Source organism: Heliangelus exortis, chromosome 6 (assembly GCF_036169615.1).
Source record: "Heliangelus exortis chromosome 6, bHelExo1.hap1, whole genome shotgun sequence".
In the NCBI taxonomy this organism is placed as follows: domain Eukaryota; kingdom Metazoa; phylum Chordata; class Aves; order Apodiformes; family Trochilidae; genus Heliangelus; species Heliangelus exortis.
In genome coordinates, this window is record NC_092427.1 from 25198405 (window position 1) to 25212392 (window position 13988).

Sequence of the window (13988 nt, forward strand, 5' to 3'; positions counted from 1 at the left end):
AACCAATCTGTTTTGATAACTAGTAAGCACTCAGAAATATATTGTGTTAGTATTTTATATAACTAATATCTGAGAAATACCTTGTTGATGTAGAAGATGCCAGTACTACCCTGTTTGTCACTGTGTATTAACTGCCTGTGACTTGCTACAAAGTAATCTCTTATGAATCAGAAAATACCATTTTCAGTAAATCACTTTTTCCATCAGAACTCTAATTTGAAACATAATTGCTTACAGGCAGTTGAGGTTTATTAATTAACATGTTCCTTTATTATAAGTTTAAGGTATGAAGCTATCATTGAGGTATAGCTCTGGGGTAGGCTTTTTTTCACTACAGTAATGTAACTGCTGTCATAGCAAGGATAGAGAATGTCTTCACTTACAGATGTAGACAAACATTAGCATCAGAAAATTGACTTCACCATAATGCTGACATCACAGGGAGATTCAGCTCTTGTCTGTGACTCTTTCAAGCCATAGCTGTATAGCTCAAGGAAACTGCAAGCTAATGTCATATGGAAGTGCTATAAATACTTATTTTTAGCTGTCAGCTGCTTTTACTAATGCGTAGAGTGTGGAGCTGAATCTTGTCAGTTGTCTGCTCATGGGGTGACAAGCAGGTTACATGCAACTCCTGTGAAGAAGAGAACTGAAGAATGGTTATTGGGATTGTTGTTGGCTCTGAACTTTGGAGTTTTTAATCCTCTGGAAATGTGGAGTCATCAGCTGTTAATCTGATGTTTTATTGGCACAAATGTCAGGCTTTTCCTCTTCAGCAGAGCAACCTGGTAAATTTCAGGACCAGAATAAAGCAAATATAGTTCATTTGGTTTTCTTACCTTTTTCTCAAATGGCTCAATCCTTAATTTGTTTTTGTCAAAAGCTAGTTGGTTCTTCTGTGGACTCCTCTTAAATGTATTAATGTATTAACAAGAGGAGAGGTGGCTGACTACTTAAAATGTCAAGTACATAGGCTTTCTAAGCACTAAGCAGGAGTCCTAGGGGGGTGGGATGGGACTGCTGTATCCAGGAGCAAATTTTTTAAAGTTGTATTGATAAAGATCTTACATTTGCCTCAGGTCAGCATAGGACTGTTTGCTATTGAGGTCGTGTGTGTAGCTACATTCTCCAGTTAAATCATGGAGTTTAACTGGGTCAAGTATTAATCATCAAGGACACTCATTTTCTTTTGTCAGCTTTTAAAGTTTATGGTCAGAGCTTTCTTTTGTTAGCTACTGTTCTTAGAATAACTTGAGTCATGCCATATTGAGATGAAGTTGACTTTAGGTAAGCTTTCCATTAATCAGTATATTTAAAATGGAATCAGTGTGTATGTTTAATGGAGGTTGGTCATGTTTTATAGTCGGAGTTAGTGCTACCACTTACAGATTGCTGTGACCACTCATTTAAAGGAGTTTCTCTTAAGTTCTTGTAACTTTGGCAGTCTTAATTATTACACTGAATTTTCCCATATAAGTTTGTTTGTTTTAACTGCGTATTCTGGAAACTTTCAAGAGTTTCACTGAGTTTAATTAAGAACTAAAAAGTCATATAACACCTGAGAATTTTTTCTTAGAAAAGCAGTGTCTCCATACCTGTGAGTAGAATATAAAAAAATGCAGCAGCATTCTTCTGTTCCTTTGAATATAGATAACTAGACCATGCACTCAATAAGATTTTCTTCTTTTCATTAGAGACTTCTGCTTGCTTCTCGCTAGTGGCTGATTGTCCTTAGGGCTGTCCTCAGACATGTAGGTGTTTGGCATCCTCCTGATCAGGTTGAATGAGTAGTCTTTTCACCTTGATCAGAATAAGAACATGTCATTTCTGCAGAGTGCTAAGCATCACTCTGTTGTGGACTGCAGGTAAATAAGTAGTGGTTGGGTTATGCTGCTGCAAATGGGTTGAGAGAGCATGGAGCTGTCTCTTCCTCACATCCTTCATTTGACTCAACCCATAACAGCAGCAGTAAAGAAGGAATGTCACTCAAGTGTGGAGGGACTGTAGCAGGAAAAGGCACAAACTTATTCATAGAATTTGAGGCTGAAGAAGAAATGCAGAGATGAAACAAAGAAACTGACAGTTAGGAGATAAAGATTGAGCACAAGCTGGGATGGGATCAAGATGGAAATTGAAGAGCAGGAAGGGAGAGTGGGATGGTCTGGAAAGAAACTGGGAGCATAAATTTGCTTGGGCAGAAATAGGATGATTGACCATCTGACAGATGGCTCCAGAGAAATTTTGGAACAACAACCAAGGCAAGCATCAAGCAGCCTGTTATGGAGAAACAAGGGAAGGAAGCTGAAGCAGTTGTCAGCAAACTTACTAAGATGGAAAGTCAAGTCAGAGAAGAAATGGAGAAACTGGGCTGGACTGAGCAGTCTGAAGTGGAGCCTGGAATTAGCTAGATGGAGCTGTGTGTGGGAAGAGGGTTCTCAAGTTCTTGGTGACTAGATGACAGTTTTACCAGGCAGCTACTCTTGTCAGTATTGACCCAAGAAGCCAAATTTGTGGTTCTAAAGTTTTCTGCCCAAGGCCGAGCAGGTGTAGGAAACTGGATGTGCCTCTGAAAGTGAAATATTTAAGAAAAGGGAAATGAAACTAAAAGTATAAGAAAAGGACCTGCAGAGCAGAGATTTTCCCTGCAGCCCGTGGTGAGATGGCAGCTGTCCCCCTGCAGTCTGTGGAGGAGCACAGTGGAGCAGTCCCCAGAGGACCACAGTGGGGTAAATGTGATTTTGTTAGGCCCTGAAGTGTCACTGATGGGCAGATCTGAAGAAGTAGCCTGTGCAGGATTGCAGAGAGGGGCAGATGTGGATCTGCAGCTGTGGAGGACCCTGTGCCAGAGGAGATGAGTGTTACCAAAGCTGACTGCGGGATCAGAACCAGGGGAGCTTCCAGCAGCTTCTCACAGGAGCCACCCCTGTGGACCCAGTCTTCCAAAACACCACTGCACTAACCCAAGATGACTGTGTGCATTATAATATGCTTTATAGTATTGGCTAATATTAGTCAATAAATATACCACCATCCATAGTATCATTCTACAGTACTTGTGTCATTTAGTGTTCTTTTTTTCAGTGCTTATGCTCACATCAACATGTGACTCTTATTTCTCATACGCTACTGAGATCCTGTTGTGAAGTTAGAATTTACTTCTTTAGAGGTAGCACTTACAATAAATATTTTTGACTGATCTTCAAAATATGCCTGTTATCAAGCAACTATCATCCCAGACTGAGAGTGAAATACTCCTGTATACCTTTTCTGCAGTTCCTGTGGAAAGATTGAGAATGTGCAGTAGTTTTCAATTGCTGTTCTCAGATGTTGAGAACTAGATTAGAATACTTTTTTTTTCTGATTATCTGTCTCCTTATGTTTAAAATAGTTTCCACCAAATAGAATGTCTAAGTTCTCTATACAAACTGAACTCCTAGAAAAAAAGGTGTGCATTTGGTAAAACTTCCATTACCAAACACAAGGAAGCTGACTTACCTTCGTATCTTTTTTCTGACACTGTCTCACATTAATAAACAAGCTTAGAAATATTCTGTTGAGGGTGAACATATAGAAATAGTACATATTTTCATAGTAGGATCTGAACTCTTTTCCATAGTATTTTGTGGGGTTTTTTATCTTTTCTTTTTGCAGGTTTTACTTGTGACTCTCCTCATAGAAAAATAAAATATTTTTTAGTAATTGACAGCTTCATGCTATGAGTAGTCAAAAACCTGTGTGATTGCAAACTGTTGCTTTCTTTGCTTTTTAGGAATATTAGCTACCTCTTAATTTCTGAAAGTTATTTTAAAATTTTTCTTTTCACAGAACATGAAGGCGGCACAGCCCAGATCCCTGATGCAAATGAGACAGATGATAAAGCACCAAGTTCTGAGCAGCTACATGATAAGTTATCTGAAGAAGCTGAAAAAGAAGAAGCAGAAAAGATTTCAACAGCTGAAGACTCTATTTCAGGGTCTGTTTCAGCTGAACAAAGTGAAGAATCTTTAAGGAAAGCAGAATAAAGTACTTCAAGTGCCTTCTGTAGCTAGTTTTTAGCTTTGTTCATGCCTGTTGTTACTATTCAGGTGAGCTTTTTTTAATGGTACATCTTAAAAATGTCACTTGAGCTTAAACTGCCTCAGCTGCCACAGTATGTCAAAGCTATGTATAGAAATGGCTATTGTAAATTAAGCATGTTTAAGTTAACACACGGAATGTGTAGTTAGTTGAAATTTAACAGTTGTATCCATCGTTCAGTTTGCATATTTAAAAATGTAAAATTCTAAGCTTCACTAAGGGTGACCTATAGTTTGACATCTCTTTAGCTGTCATGTAGATATAAAGAGCAATTACTGGCAGCAGCTGAACCTAGTAAGTTCAGTTAACCTACTCTACTGAACTTAGATACTTTTTAATGCTTCCCTGTTAAATTGAGTACACTTTAGATACGCAGATGTTTACAAGCTAAAGTGTCATCTGACATTTGGCTTAAGCATATGGGAGTGTCATTATAGTGGTTGTAGTGGTATTCATTGTCTAACTTTTTGACAGAATTCAGTTAGATGGCACTCAGATAAATGGCATCTCCTTTGGTATTTGCATTGCAGATGAACCAGAGGCACGTACATATGGAACTGTTTTGTGTTTACATAAAATATAGAAAGTCTCTGCACTTGATTGTACTTGAATACAAAGCACTATTTATACCTGTACAATAATGACAACGTATAAGTGAATTCTGTGCCTTTGTGTATTTTGTTAAAGGAAAATAAAGACCTCTAGCAGCAATACTTGCTTTGTGATTCCTAAAACTCAAGGTAATTTCTGTTCTGCTGCATGCAGCTATTCTGCAGCTTCTTTGTGGAAGTTCAAAGGGAATATGACATCTTGAAAGGAGCATGTCTGTGTAGCAAGGGCTGCTGTGATAGCATAGAAACAGGTCCCTGATCAGTAGGGGAGGTGCATGTGCGTTTGCCAGAAAACTTCAATAAGGGTGCCTAAAGTCTGTTGATATATTTTAGTGTTAAAGTTACAATGTATGTTTGCAGCTGGTTTACTGAAACTACTTTTTTCTTGTGTTGCTTTTCAAACTAAGGACACTTGTTATACATTTCCTGTTGAATTTAACATTTGTGACCATGGACTAGAATTGTTTTGGTACATGAAATTGAGGTACCTAAATCAACTAGATTTTAAAAACAAATGCTGACCCTGTATCACTTGGTTAATCTAGTAATAGTTCAGATAAAAGTTTCTCATGGGTGATGTTCTGTGTAGCTCTCTATGTGAAGGAGAAACTTAAAAAACATTTTTATCCATTGTGTTGGTCCCAGAGTGAACAGTTTTTACAGTGTAAAGGCAACAAAAAGCTAAATTTCAGTAGCTCAAAAGCCCACTACAAGAAAAACATGCCTCTAAACGTGACCTTAGCATTCCTGTCTTTATATAAGACATAATTATTATGTGAACAGCAATGATTAATTTTATTTTCCAAATACTTGCTTTGTTTTCTGATTCTTTGAGGTTAATTTAGAAGCTCAGCCCTTAACATCAGTCAGAATCCAGTTTGGTCTGTACTTAGATAAATGAGGAAGTTTTTGTCTGGTTCACTGGCTAAACTGGTATTCATATTTTAATTAGTAATCTTAATAGACAGAATATAAGCATGTGATTAAAGGAGTACTTGTAGATGTTTGGCTATTATTATGTAAACAATTAGTAAAACCAGGTAAACATCTTGTAGTTGATAATACAAAGAAAACAATCCCTTCTATGGTATGAGCAAAGTACAGGGTAGAAAGTGATAGAGGAAAGCATTCTTTAAGTAATGTATTTCATATTGCAGAACTTCATTAAAATGGAAATAATTTTATGTGGAAGATGACAAAGCTTACACATTGCTTTGTAAGACTTTCTGATGTTAATCTTTAAATTGTATACATTGTATTTTGTACCTCACTAATTTATCTATTTGAAGGTTGATTTCTTTGGAGGGAAAATATATCACAGAATACTTCAGTAATTCAGCAGAGCATCTGGATGTACTTAAAATGCACTAAAACCTAGTGAAATTTAGCATTATGATCCCTCATATGAGGTATCAGTGCATGAATTACTGTAACTTCAAAAGTTAAGATTACCCTAGGCCCATGTAAGTATTTCCTTTTAAAATTTTTTACCTTAAGCATAAGGCTTTTGGTAGAGCAATTTTAGCTCCTTCCCATGAGAAGCATCCATGAGCTGTAATGCACATAATATGTACTGAACGTGACTGAGAAAATAATCTGTTGATATTGGAGCCATATACTGAAAATTTTCATTAGCCTGGAAGATTTCTATTTTCAGGTGTCTTGCTTTTGTGAAGGAAATTGATGTCTCTTAAGTTGGCAAACTGATTTTTTTTGAAAAAGGAAATTCAGTATCTGCTATGGGGTGGGGGGATGGGAAAGCTTTATTTATCCCAGGATTCTTAAATGTGACATTAGCAACTTGCCACCGGAATGATTGATACTTTGTTTAATATGTCCCTGAAGGATCAAGTAGAGACAACCAACCTGATGTGAAAACAAATATTTGTTGAAATGTGAAAACAGCTTTGTGAGACCTAAAACTACATAGAATATTTGAGGAGGGGAAGAACAAGTGATTTTCAATGCAGGAGTTTTTCTGAAAGCCTTTCATACTAAAAAAAAAAGTGTCCAAGTAGTTGTTCCCATTAATTGCTTCAGAAGGCCTGAAAAAGGTGTTAAGGATGGCCTGGTATTTTGGTAGAGAGATTTAGTTGTAACTTTCTAATTTTTCAGGGTTTTAAAGCAGTTGTAGTAAATGGTAGTAGAGCATTAAATAATCTGTAAGTAAATTCAGACTCAAGGAGTTACATGTAATAGATTCTGCACTTTCCTCAGTTGACAGTGAGCATTCAAGTGTTGCTCTTGCCAAGTATGTGTGCCCCAATCCTGACATGAACATAAGAAGAGGATTCTGTTTCTGCAGCAGTTTCTTCCTGGCTTCTGTATACTGCAAGTTTGGCAGTAGTAAAAGACACCTGTCCAAAAGGAATTGAATCCAAATCCAAAAATACCTGTCAGTGAACAGTAATAGCCACACTTAGTCACATCTTTGTAACAGCAAAAAACTTGGAAGTACGACTGTGTTGAGCAAAACCATTTGTCAGTTGTCAGGGATATTTAATCTGATTGCAGATTGACTCTCAAAACACAGGATGGAAGAAGTGAAAAAATATAAGAAATGCTGTGGTTCCATGTTTTGTGTTCTTCTCTTTTCCTAGTATGTACTTGATTATTAGTTTTTCAAAAGTACTTAAATGCCTAATCCTGTGAAAAATCTGGGTTCTGAGTTGCAAGCTCCCTTTCTTCCTGTGGCCTGGATGAAAAGCAAAACTGAGTGGGGTGGTAAAGTAATACTTGACAAGGTTGTTGCCATGTTTTTATTGATTCTGAAATGTGAGCAATTGCAGATATCTTTTATTCAAATATGGTTTATATATTAGGAAGGACTTATCTGGGTTAAGTGAAATCTGCCATGAAAGATGACAGTGATCTAGATCAGTCAGTCAAATTTAATTTTTAATAAGCCTGCAAAACAGGAATGAGGGAATATTACTTAAAATTCCAATAATTTAGAGGAGAATGCACTAGAGTACTCTTGGACATTTTCACAAAAGCAGGTCCTGTAGTGGAAGTGTGACATGAAAGGGTTTGTCTCAAGAATGCTGTTAGGTCTACACACAGGAAGAGCAGAAGCTCTTAACTGGTGCACGTTTCTGAATTTAGCAATAATGGTGCACTATGTATCTGTGGGGATGATGAATGAGCAGGAAAACTGTTCATTAATCAGTAGTTAAGTCCACTGTTAAAAACTTTAAAAGTCTTAATCTTTATAAAGTCTGAACAGATACAGTGTAAGAGTACTGGATGTAAAGCAAGCTCTAAATAAACTGTGTCTGGAGTGAGATTGTGCTGTGTTTTCCACAATGAGAAAGACTGTCCATGGGGTAAGGAATGGTCTCTCCTGAATATTTCACTAGAACAACCTTGAATATTCATTTTGCATCTTTGGTAAATAATAGTTTGACCATTTCTGTGAGTGTTCTCAAGAAAAATCTTTAGCCCTGATTTCCTTACATGTCGTATGGATTGGTTTTTTACTGTATATTGCTAAGATGTTCTTTCATGTCCAGTCTCATAGTTGAAAGTTAGTGCCTCAGATTTCATTTGTCAATAATTTTCTTGAATTGCTAAATGCAAACCTGTCCAGATTTCTGGTTTTAGTCAGCCTCTGAAGTTTCACATACATGTTTGTACTGTATAGGAGACCGTATAGAGGATATATCCCTAATCCAAACTAATTTAAAAAAAGGCTAAAAATACATCAAGTTGATAAGTAGTAGTAGGAAAGTAAGTTTTCCATGAGTAAGCTCAGTGTAGAAGTTTGGACAAATAGCCTTGTAGGAGGCACTAAGTTTAAAATAGACTTTGAGAATAAGAGGATGTTAGGAGTTTGCTCCAGGGCCAGTGGATTATTTGTAATGGTGTGCAACTTTCCTGTTTCTGCCTAAGAATGTTTTAACTAACAGCATCTGTGTGAGAATTCACAGACAAGATTTTTGGCTGTTGTCAGAAAGTTTTTATCCGGTGAAAAGAAAGTGTTAGTGAAATTGTGAATTACTGAGCTGTGGCAGTGCTCCTGTCCTCTCTGTGGTCTAAAGACAGAGGTCATGGATCTCAAATTCGTGGAGGGTGAGGAGATACAGCTGACTTTTCTAATGCTAATATTCCTAGGGGGCTGATTGGCATAGGGCTTTTCCATTCAAAGTTTTGGTGACTAATAAGGCTCCAAAGCTTTTGTCAGGCGACAATCTGTAAACCTGCAAAAGGTTTTTAGATGGAAACTGATAGTTTGAAATGGAGTGTCCCTTATGCTCTGGATTGTGGCTTCTTGGAAGAGAAGAATGACAGCCTGAGTAGGTGGCAATTTCTTAGCACTTGGTCTTTACCAGGGATTTGTGTACACAACAAATAGAATATGTTATAATAGCAGTTAAGAATAGGAATGGCTACTCTCCAGCATTTAAAAAAAAAAATAAATTGAGTTGTCCCTTAAGATTGAGAGTCTCAAGGAATTTGACTTGTCTTCACGATTGCTTTTGATTTGTGAACCTCTCGGGTCCTGTCAGGTCACATTCAATCTTTTCTCTGCAAGAATGAGACCTAGAGAGGTGTATGATGGGCAGAATAGAGAGAAGGGTTTTAAAATGAAATGTATTGATTATACAATAATTTGCTCCCAAACCGTGGGGTTTTGAGATTAAAGCAAACATTTTTCTAAGATTCTTGATAGATTAGCTAACTTGGCAACAGTGAAAAATGTAAAGCACTGAATCATAATATAACCCTTTCAAGGTTGCATAAAATCAATTTGATCATTACTTCATTTTTGCATGGAAAGGAGGGTCCTGACTGATTCTTGTGATACTACTTATTTCTCACTGTAGTCACTGTGGGAATAAACCTACTTCATGACTGCCTCTATACCTAGCTAGGACTGTACTGCTACGATTCTCAGTAAACAATAAACAATGTTTTTCTGGAGGGCTTCATAAGCCTCTACCACTGTGGGATCATCTATTCTCCTTTCATTGTGTGACAAAAATAATTTGCAAAAGGGAGATTGCAACTGCCAGAGAGAGATAAATACATGTAGCAGAATCCTGAAATAATCAGGTATAGGAGAAAACAAGGGGTGCAGATACTGAAGATCTGGCAATTTTGGGTGTGCAATTTGTAATTTCAAATTGATCTCTAAATTTGTAACATATTGCAATAATAATTTTTTCTCTCTTTCTCTCTCCATTTTGCTGCCTAAATGAAAATAGAGATGCTGAATTTGTAGAAAACTCAAGCAACAAAGACCTTCCAACTCTTCTGAAATGGTCTGCCCTCTAATACCTTGCATCGCTTCAAGGAGTTCTACTCAGTTGACGAGACTTAATTTTGACTTGTTCAGCACACAGAGAAAAACATTTCACCAGGAAAATTCATTTTAAGAAAATTGTTTTATATAATGTTTTAGAAGAAATGTGAAAGTTGGTGCTACTTAAGGAATGTTTCAACTTGTATTTTTTTGTATATTTGAACTTTTAATTAAACAGGATATGTGTATATTTACAGTTTAAATTCTTATTGTTGTAATATCCTCGTTGTTGCATTAGTAAAGGGCATGTGTGCTTATGTACTATAAATAGTATCTTTAATCAGAAGTATCATTTAAATCCTAGCTGTGGCCTTGACCAGTAGTTACATCACCTGCTGTTGAAGTTCCATTAAAATCAATGGGAAAGACATTAATTAGTGTGAATTCTTAGGGTCTGGTAGACTACATGAAATGTCTGTCTTAGCTTTTCTGCTTGTAATTGAGAAAATATTTAAACTTGTGCTCCCCTTTTGATATTTAGCATTTTACCAATTGAAGCAAATTTTAGAGTATGAAATGCATGCTGGATTTGCTGTGTATTTAACTTCTTGAGGAAGACCTGATTCTAAAAAAAGCTATTGAATACTCATCTGATCTGGATTATCATGATGACTGTGATATGATTTGGGTTGTAGTGGTGATGTATCATTTTAAGGTCATAATTCTGTTCACTCTGTACTGGCTGCACTCAATCAATTTGGATTTCATAGATTTTTATTTTTTGTAAAGGACCTCATATGTTGCTAAAACAAGGATGAAGGTGCTCCAAGCTTCTTCAGTGCAGCCCCCGCCCCTGAGTTTGGGCTGGCATATGTAGGAATAGAAAGTTGTTCAAGGTTGAGTAGGTTCTGATAAGACCCATTTATCTGTGCTGCAAACAATTGTGAGAAGTCCTGGCTCCCCATGTGAGCAGGCAGCTCCCCACCCTCAGAGGTCAGGCTGGCATCTGGCTGCCACATTTGCTGTGCACACTCAAGTGGAGGCGTGGAAAACCTGCCAAGCTTGGTGTAGAAAATGGTGTGGCAACTTCAGAGGGGTCTGTGGTGTTTTGAGGCTTCTGATTTTGGCCCGCAATTCTGCGGGCACACACGTTTCAGTGTGGGTATTAACAGGTTTTATTGTATCTAAATGGTGATTTATGTCTTTATTCCTGCGTTATTGTCCACAAGGTACTGCCCTGTGTCACGGGCCTGCATTACCTAATTTTTTCAGACTGCTTCATTTTCATTAGTACAGCTGCTTTAGCTTGTGATCAGTGTACTGCCCCTCATTGATAACCTAAGGGAGTATTAGACACACAGAAGTGACACCTAACCCTGTCAGTCTGGCTTGATTGACCCCTCAGCTTCCGAAACTTGGGTTCATTTTTTTAAAAACTCAGGTTGGCCCAACATCCATTTTCACACACATTCTGGGCAGTTTAAAGGTTGGTCGGAATCGAATATTGCTCTTTCAAATTTGATAATGTATGAGTACAGAACTGTGACCTTTGATACATAGTAATACATCAACATGACATGAGCAGTAAGTGCAGCAATTACCTTTACTACACTTGAGATTGTGTTTTAGTTCTCATCTTGTAAGCAATTATTTCAGGAAAAAAAGGATGCCTCTAAGTTAAATATATTTTGCAGATAGGATAAACGCAGAAATTAATCTTTGGGGAGTTTTCTGAATTACAGGTAAATGTTTTCAAATGAACTTTGGCTTTTAAATTAACGTTAGTTCAGTGGTAGAAAGGAGTCTTGTGCCATTGGCTTCTTTTACAGTATTATTTTCTGAGTTTTTTGAACCCTTTTTATTGTGATGTAAAGTTTCATATTCTGATTTATGGCTGAAGCCGGATCCTGCAAACAGTTAATATGTCACTATTTTCATGTTGCTCCTGTGATAATGCTTCTAAGAACTGGGTGCATGCATGCTGGTAGTGCAAATTTGCATGCTTTTAAGTGCCTTTCAGAACATATGAGAACATCTCAGACCTGCCCCATGAATTGATTTAAAAGGCTGTTTCAGCTGCTCCAACAATATTTCATCTGAGCAGATTGAGAAACATTTGGTTTAGTTTCCAAGGCTTCTTTCTCACCTGTTGTTCTAAATTATTTGGGTAATCATAGTGCACAACCACTACCTGGTAGGTGCTAGAAAAATACAAATCAATACTCCTTGCCAAAGAGCATAAAGCCCCAGGAGGACTGACAGCAGTTGCAGCTTCTGTTCTGTGGACTAAAAATCAGAATAAAATTACTATGTCATTCTGAGCAAGCAATTGAGTAACCGTTGAGTGGTGACTTTCGATCAGTGCTGTCTGTCACAACCAAAACTCAAAGGAATAACTTGGAGAACTTCTTGTTCTTCTAAAATATCTGCTTCCTCAGCAGCTGGGCACTGAGCAGTGTTGATGTGCTGGAGCTGGCACTGAACTTTAATTCAGAAGCTAGGAAAATGCTTATTTTGTTTTGTATTGGGATGAAAACATTTTTTGTTACGGTTTTCTTTAAACTGTCAAAAATCTGAAGACCTGGTACCCCACAGTGTTTGGCTGGACTGGGACCCTGGTGCAGGAGGCAGATGACCCAGGTTACCGGTGTGGGATGGGGACTGAATGGAGCCAGTCCCTCCCAAATCTGCCTTGAGCAGAGGAGTGAGTGTTCTCTCTAGGGGAGCTTTCTCTTTCAAACTCCTGGCTGTGGAGATTGCTCATTTGCTGCACATACACACTACTCTGTGTAAAAAAGTAAGAAGTAAAGACTTTCATGACTGAAGTTTTATTCTTGGTGATATGTGGTGTCATTTGTTCTCTGGGGGGAAAAGCAAAACAAATACATTATATCATCACAAATTAATCCTGATCAAGCTCTTGTCCATACAAAGTATTTTGCAAAGCCACAAGGAAGATGGTGCCTGGGGAAATCGTGCAGAAATGTTTTCATGCTGTTCTTTGTTACTTAGAATCTGTGCCAGCTAAGGGCACTTGGGTCCTTAACTATCTAAAAATAAACCCCCAGCTTTGTTACAGGTTTTCATTAAATTTTAAATTTTAATGGTACTAAGTTGGGAAAAATATCCATGCTACTTTTGTGTAATGCTTTCCATTAAAAAATGTAAATAATGTATCTGTGGAGCTCTTGTCTGTGGTGCTGAGCTTGCAGATGAAGTTGGTTACAACAGCTCAGTGTGCAAGTTCGGTTTTCAGCTGGGGCTCCGTGTTTCTAGGAAGTTCCTCGTGGTGAAAGGATGCCCTTGTGCCTGGAGGTGACTCCAAGGGCAGAGAAGTGCATTTGTACTGGGCTACAAAGTGGCAACCACAGTGTGGGTATTTGTTCTTAATTGTTTGCTCGTGCTGAATTTATTACATCTGGTAAAAACACAGGCATCTTTAGTTCTTCTCTGTGTTGTATATTATTAACCATTTTTAAAAAGAACTGACAACACTGGTATTCCCTAGCACTAGAATCCTTCATAGAGTATCTGGAAATTATTTCCTTTCTTTCATATTTCGGAGAAGGGAGTAAAGGTAATATTTTCTCCACCATTCCTACTACAGCAATATGTCTAGAAGTATTTATTTTTCAGAAATGCTAGAATTTTTGTTTGTTTCAGCTATTTGGCTACAGCTGTGTGCTGCTGAAGCTTTTTCAAATAGATGGTATGACAGCCTGGCTGCAGAATGTATTTTCTTTCTTAGGCTTACCTTAAAAATTACAGGTTTGTTATAGTGAAATCCTTCTGGAAGGAGTTTGTTAGATTATTGACCAAACAGTGGATGTCTGAAATTTAGGGCCACTTAATGGAAAGTACTTAGACTAAGACTGTGTGCAACTTACTGTGAATACTCCTGATATATGATAATAAGGCTTTATGTTCATCTAGTCATGAAGTCTGATCTATTTGATTTTAAAATCTCAGATTGTGTTATGAGTAAGCGTAATGGTTCTGAGGGCTGGAATATTGTTAGCTGTTGTGAACAGTATTGAAGGAGTCTCAGGATGTAA

The 13988-nt window shown here is 37.5% G+C and overlaps 1 protein-coding gene across 5 annotated transcripts in view; it reads left to right on the forward strand.

The window, feature by feature from the left end:
• Positions 1-12764, forward strand: part of LNPK (lunapark, ER junction formation factor) — a 46141-nt gene extending 33377 nt beyond the window's left edge. For 3 of the 5 annotated variants that reach the window (XM_071747285.1, XM_071747288.1, XM_071747286.1), the window contains one exon: positions 3826-4788. In XM_071747285.1, the coding sequence (XP_071603386.1) occupies positions 3826-4022 (197 nt within the window). In that variant the 3' untranslated portion in view covers positions 4023-4788. Of the gene's footprint in view, positions 1-3825; positions 4789-9895 lie in introns of those variants that run through there. The other 2 variants (XR_011726542.1, XR_011726543.1) reach the window with 1 other exon arrangement.
• Positions 12765-13988: the final 1224 nt, after the last annotated feature.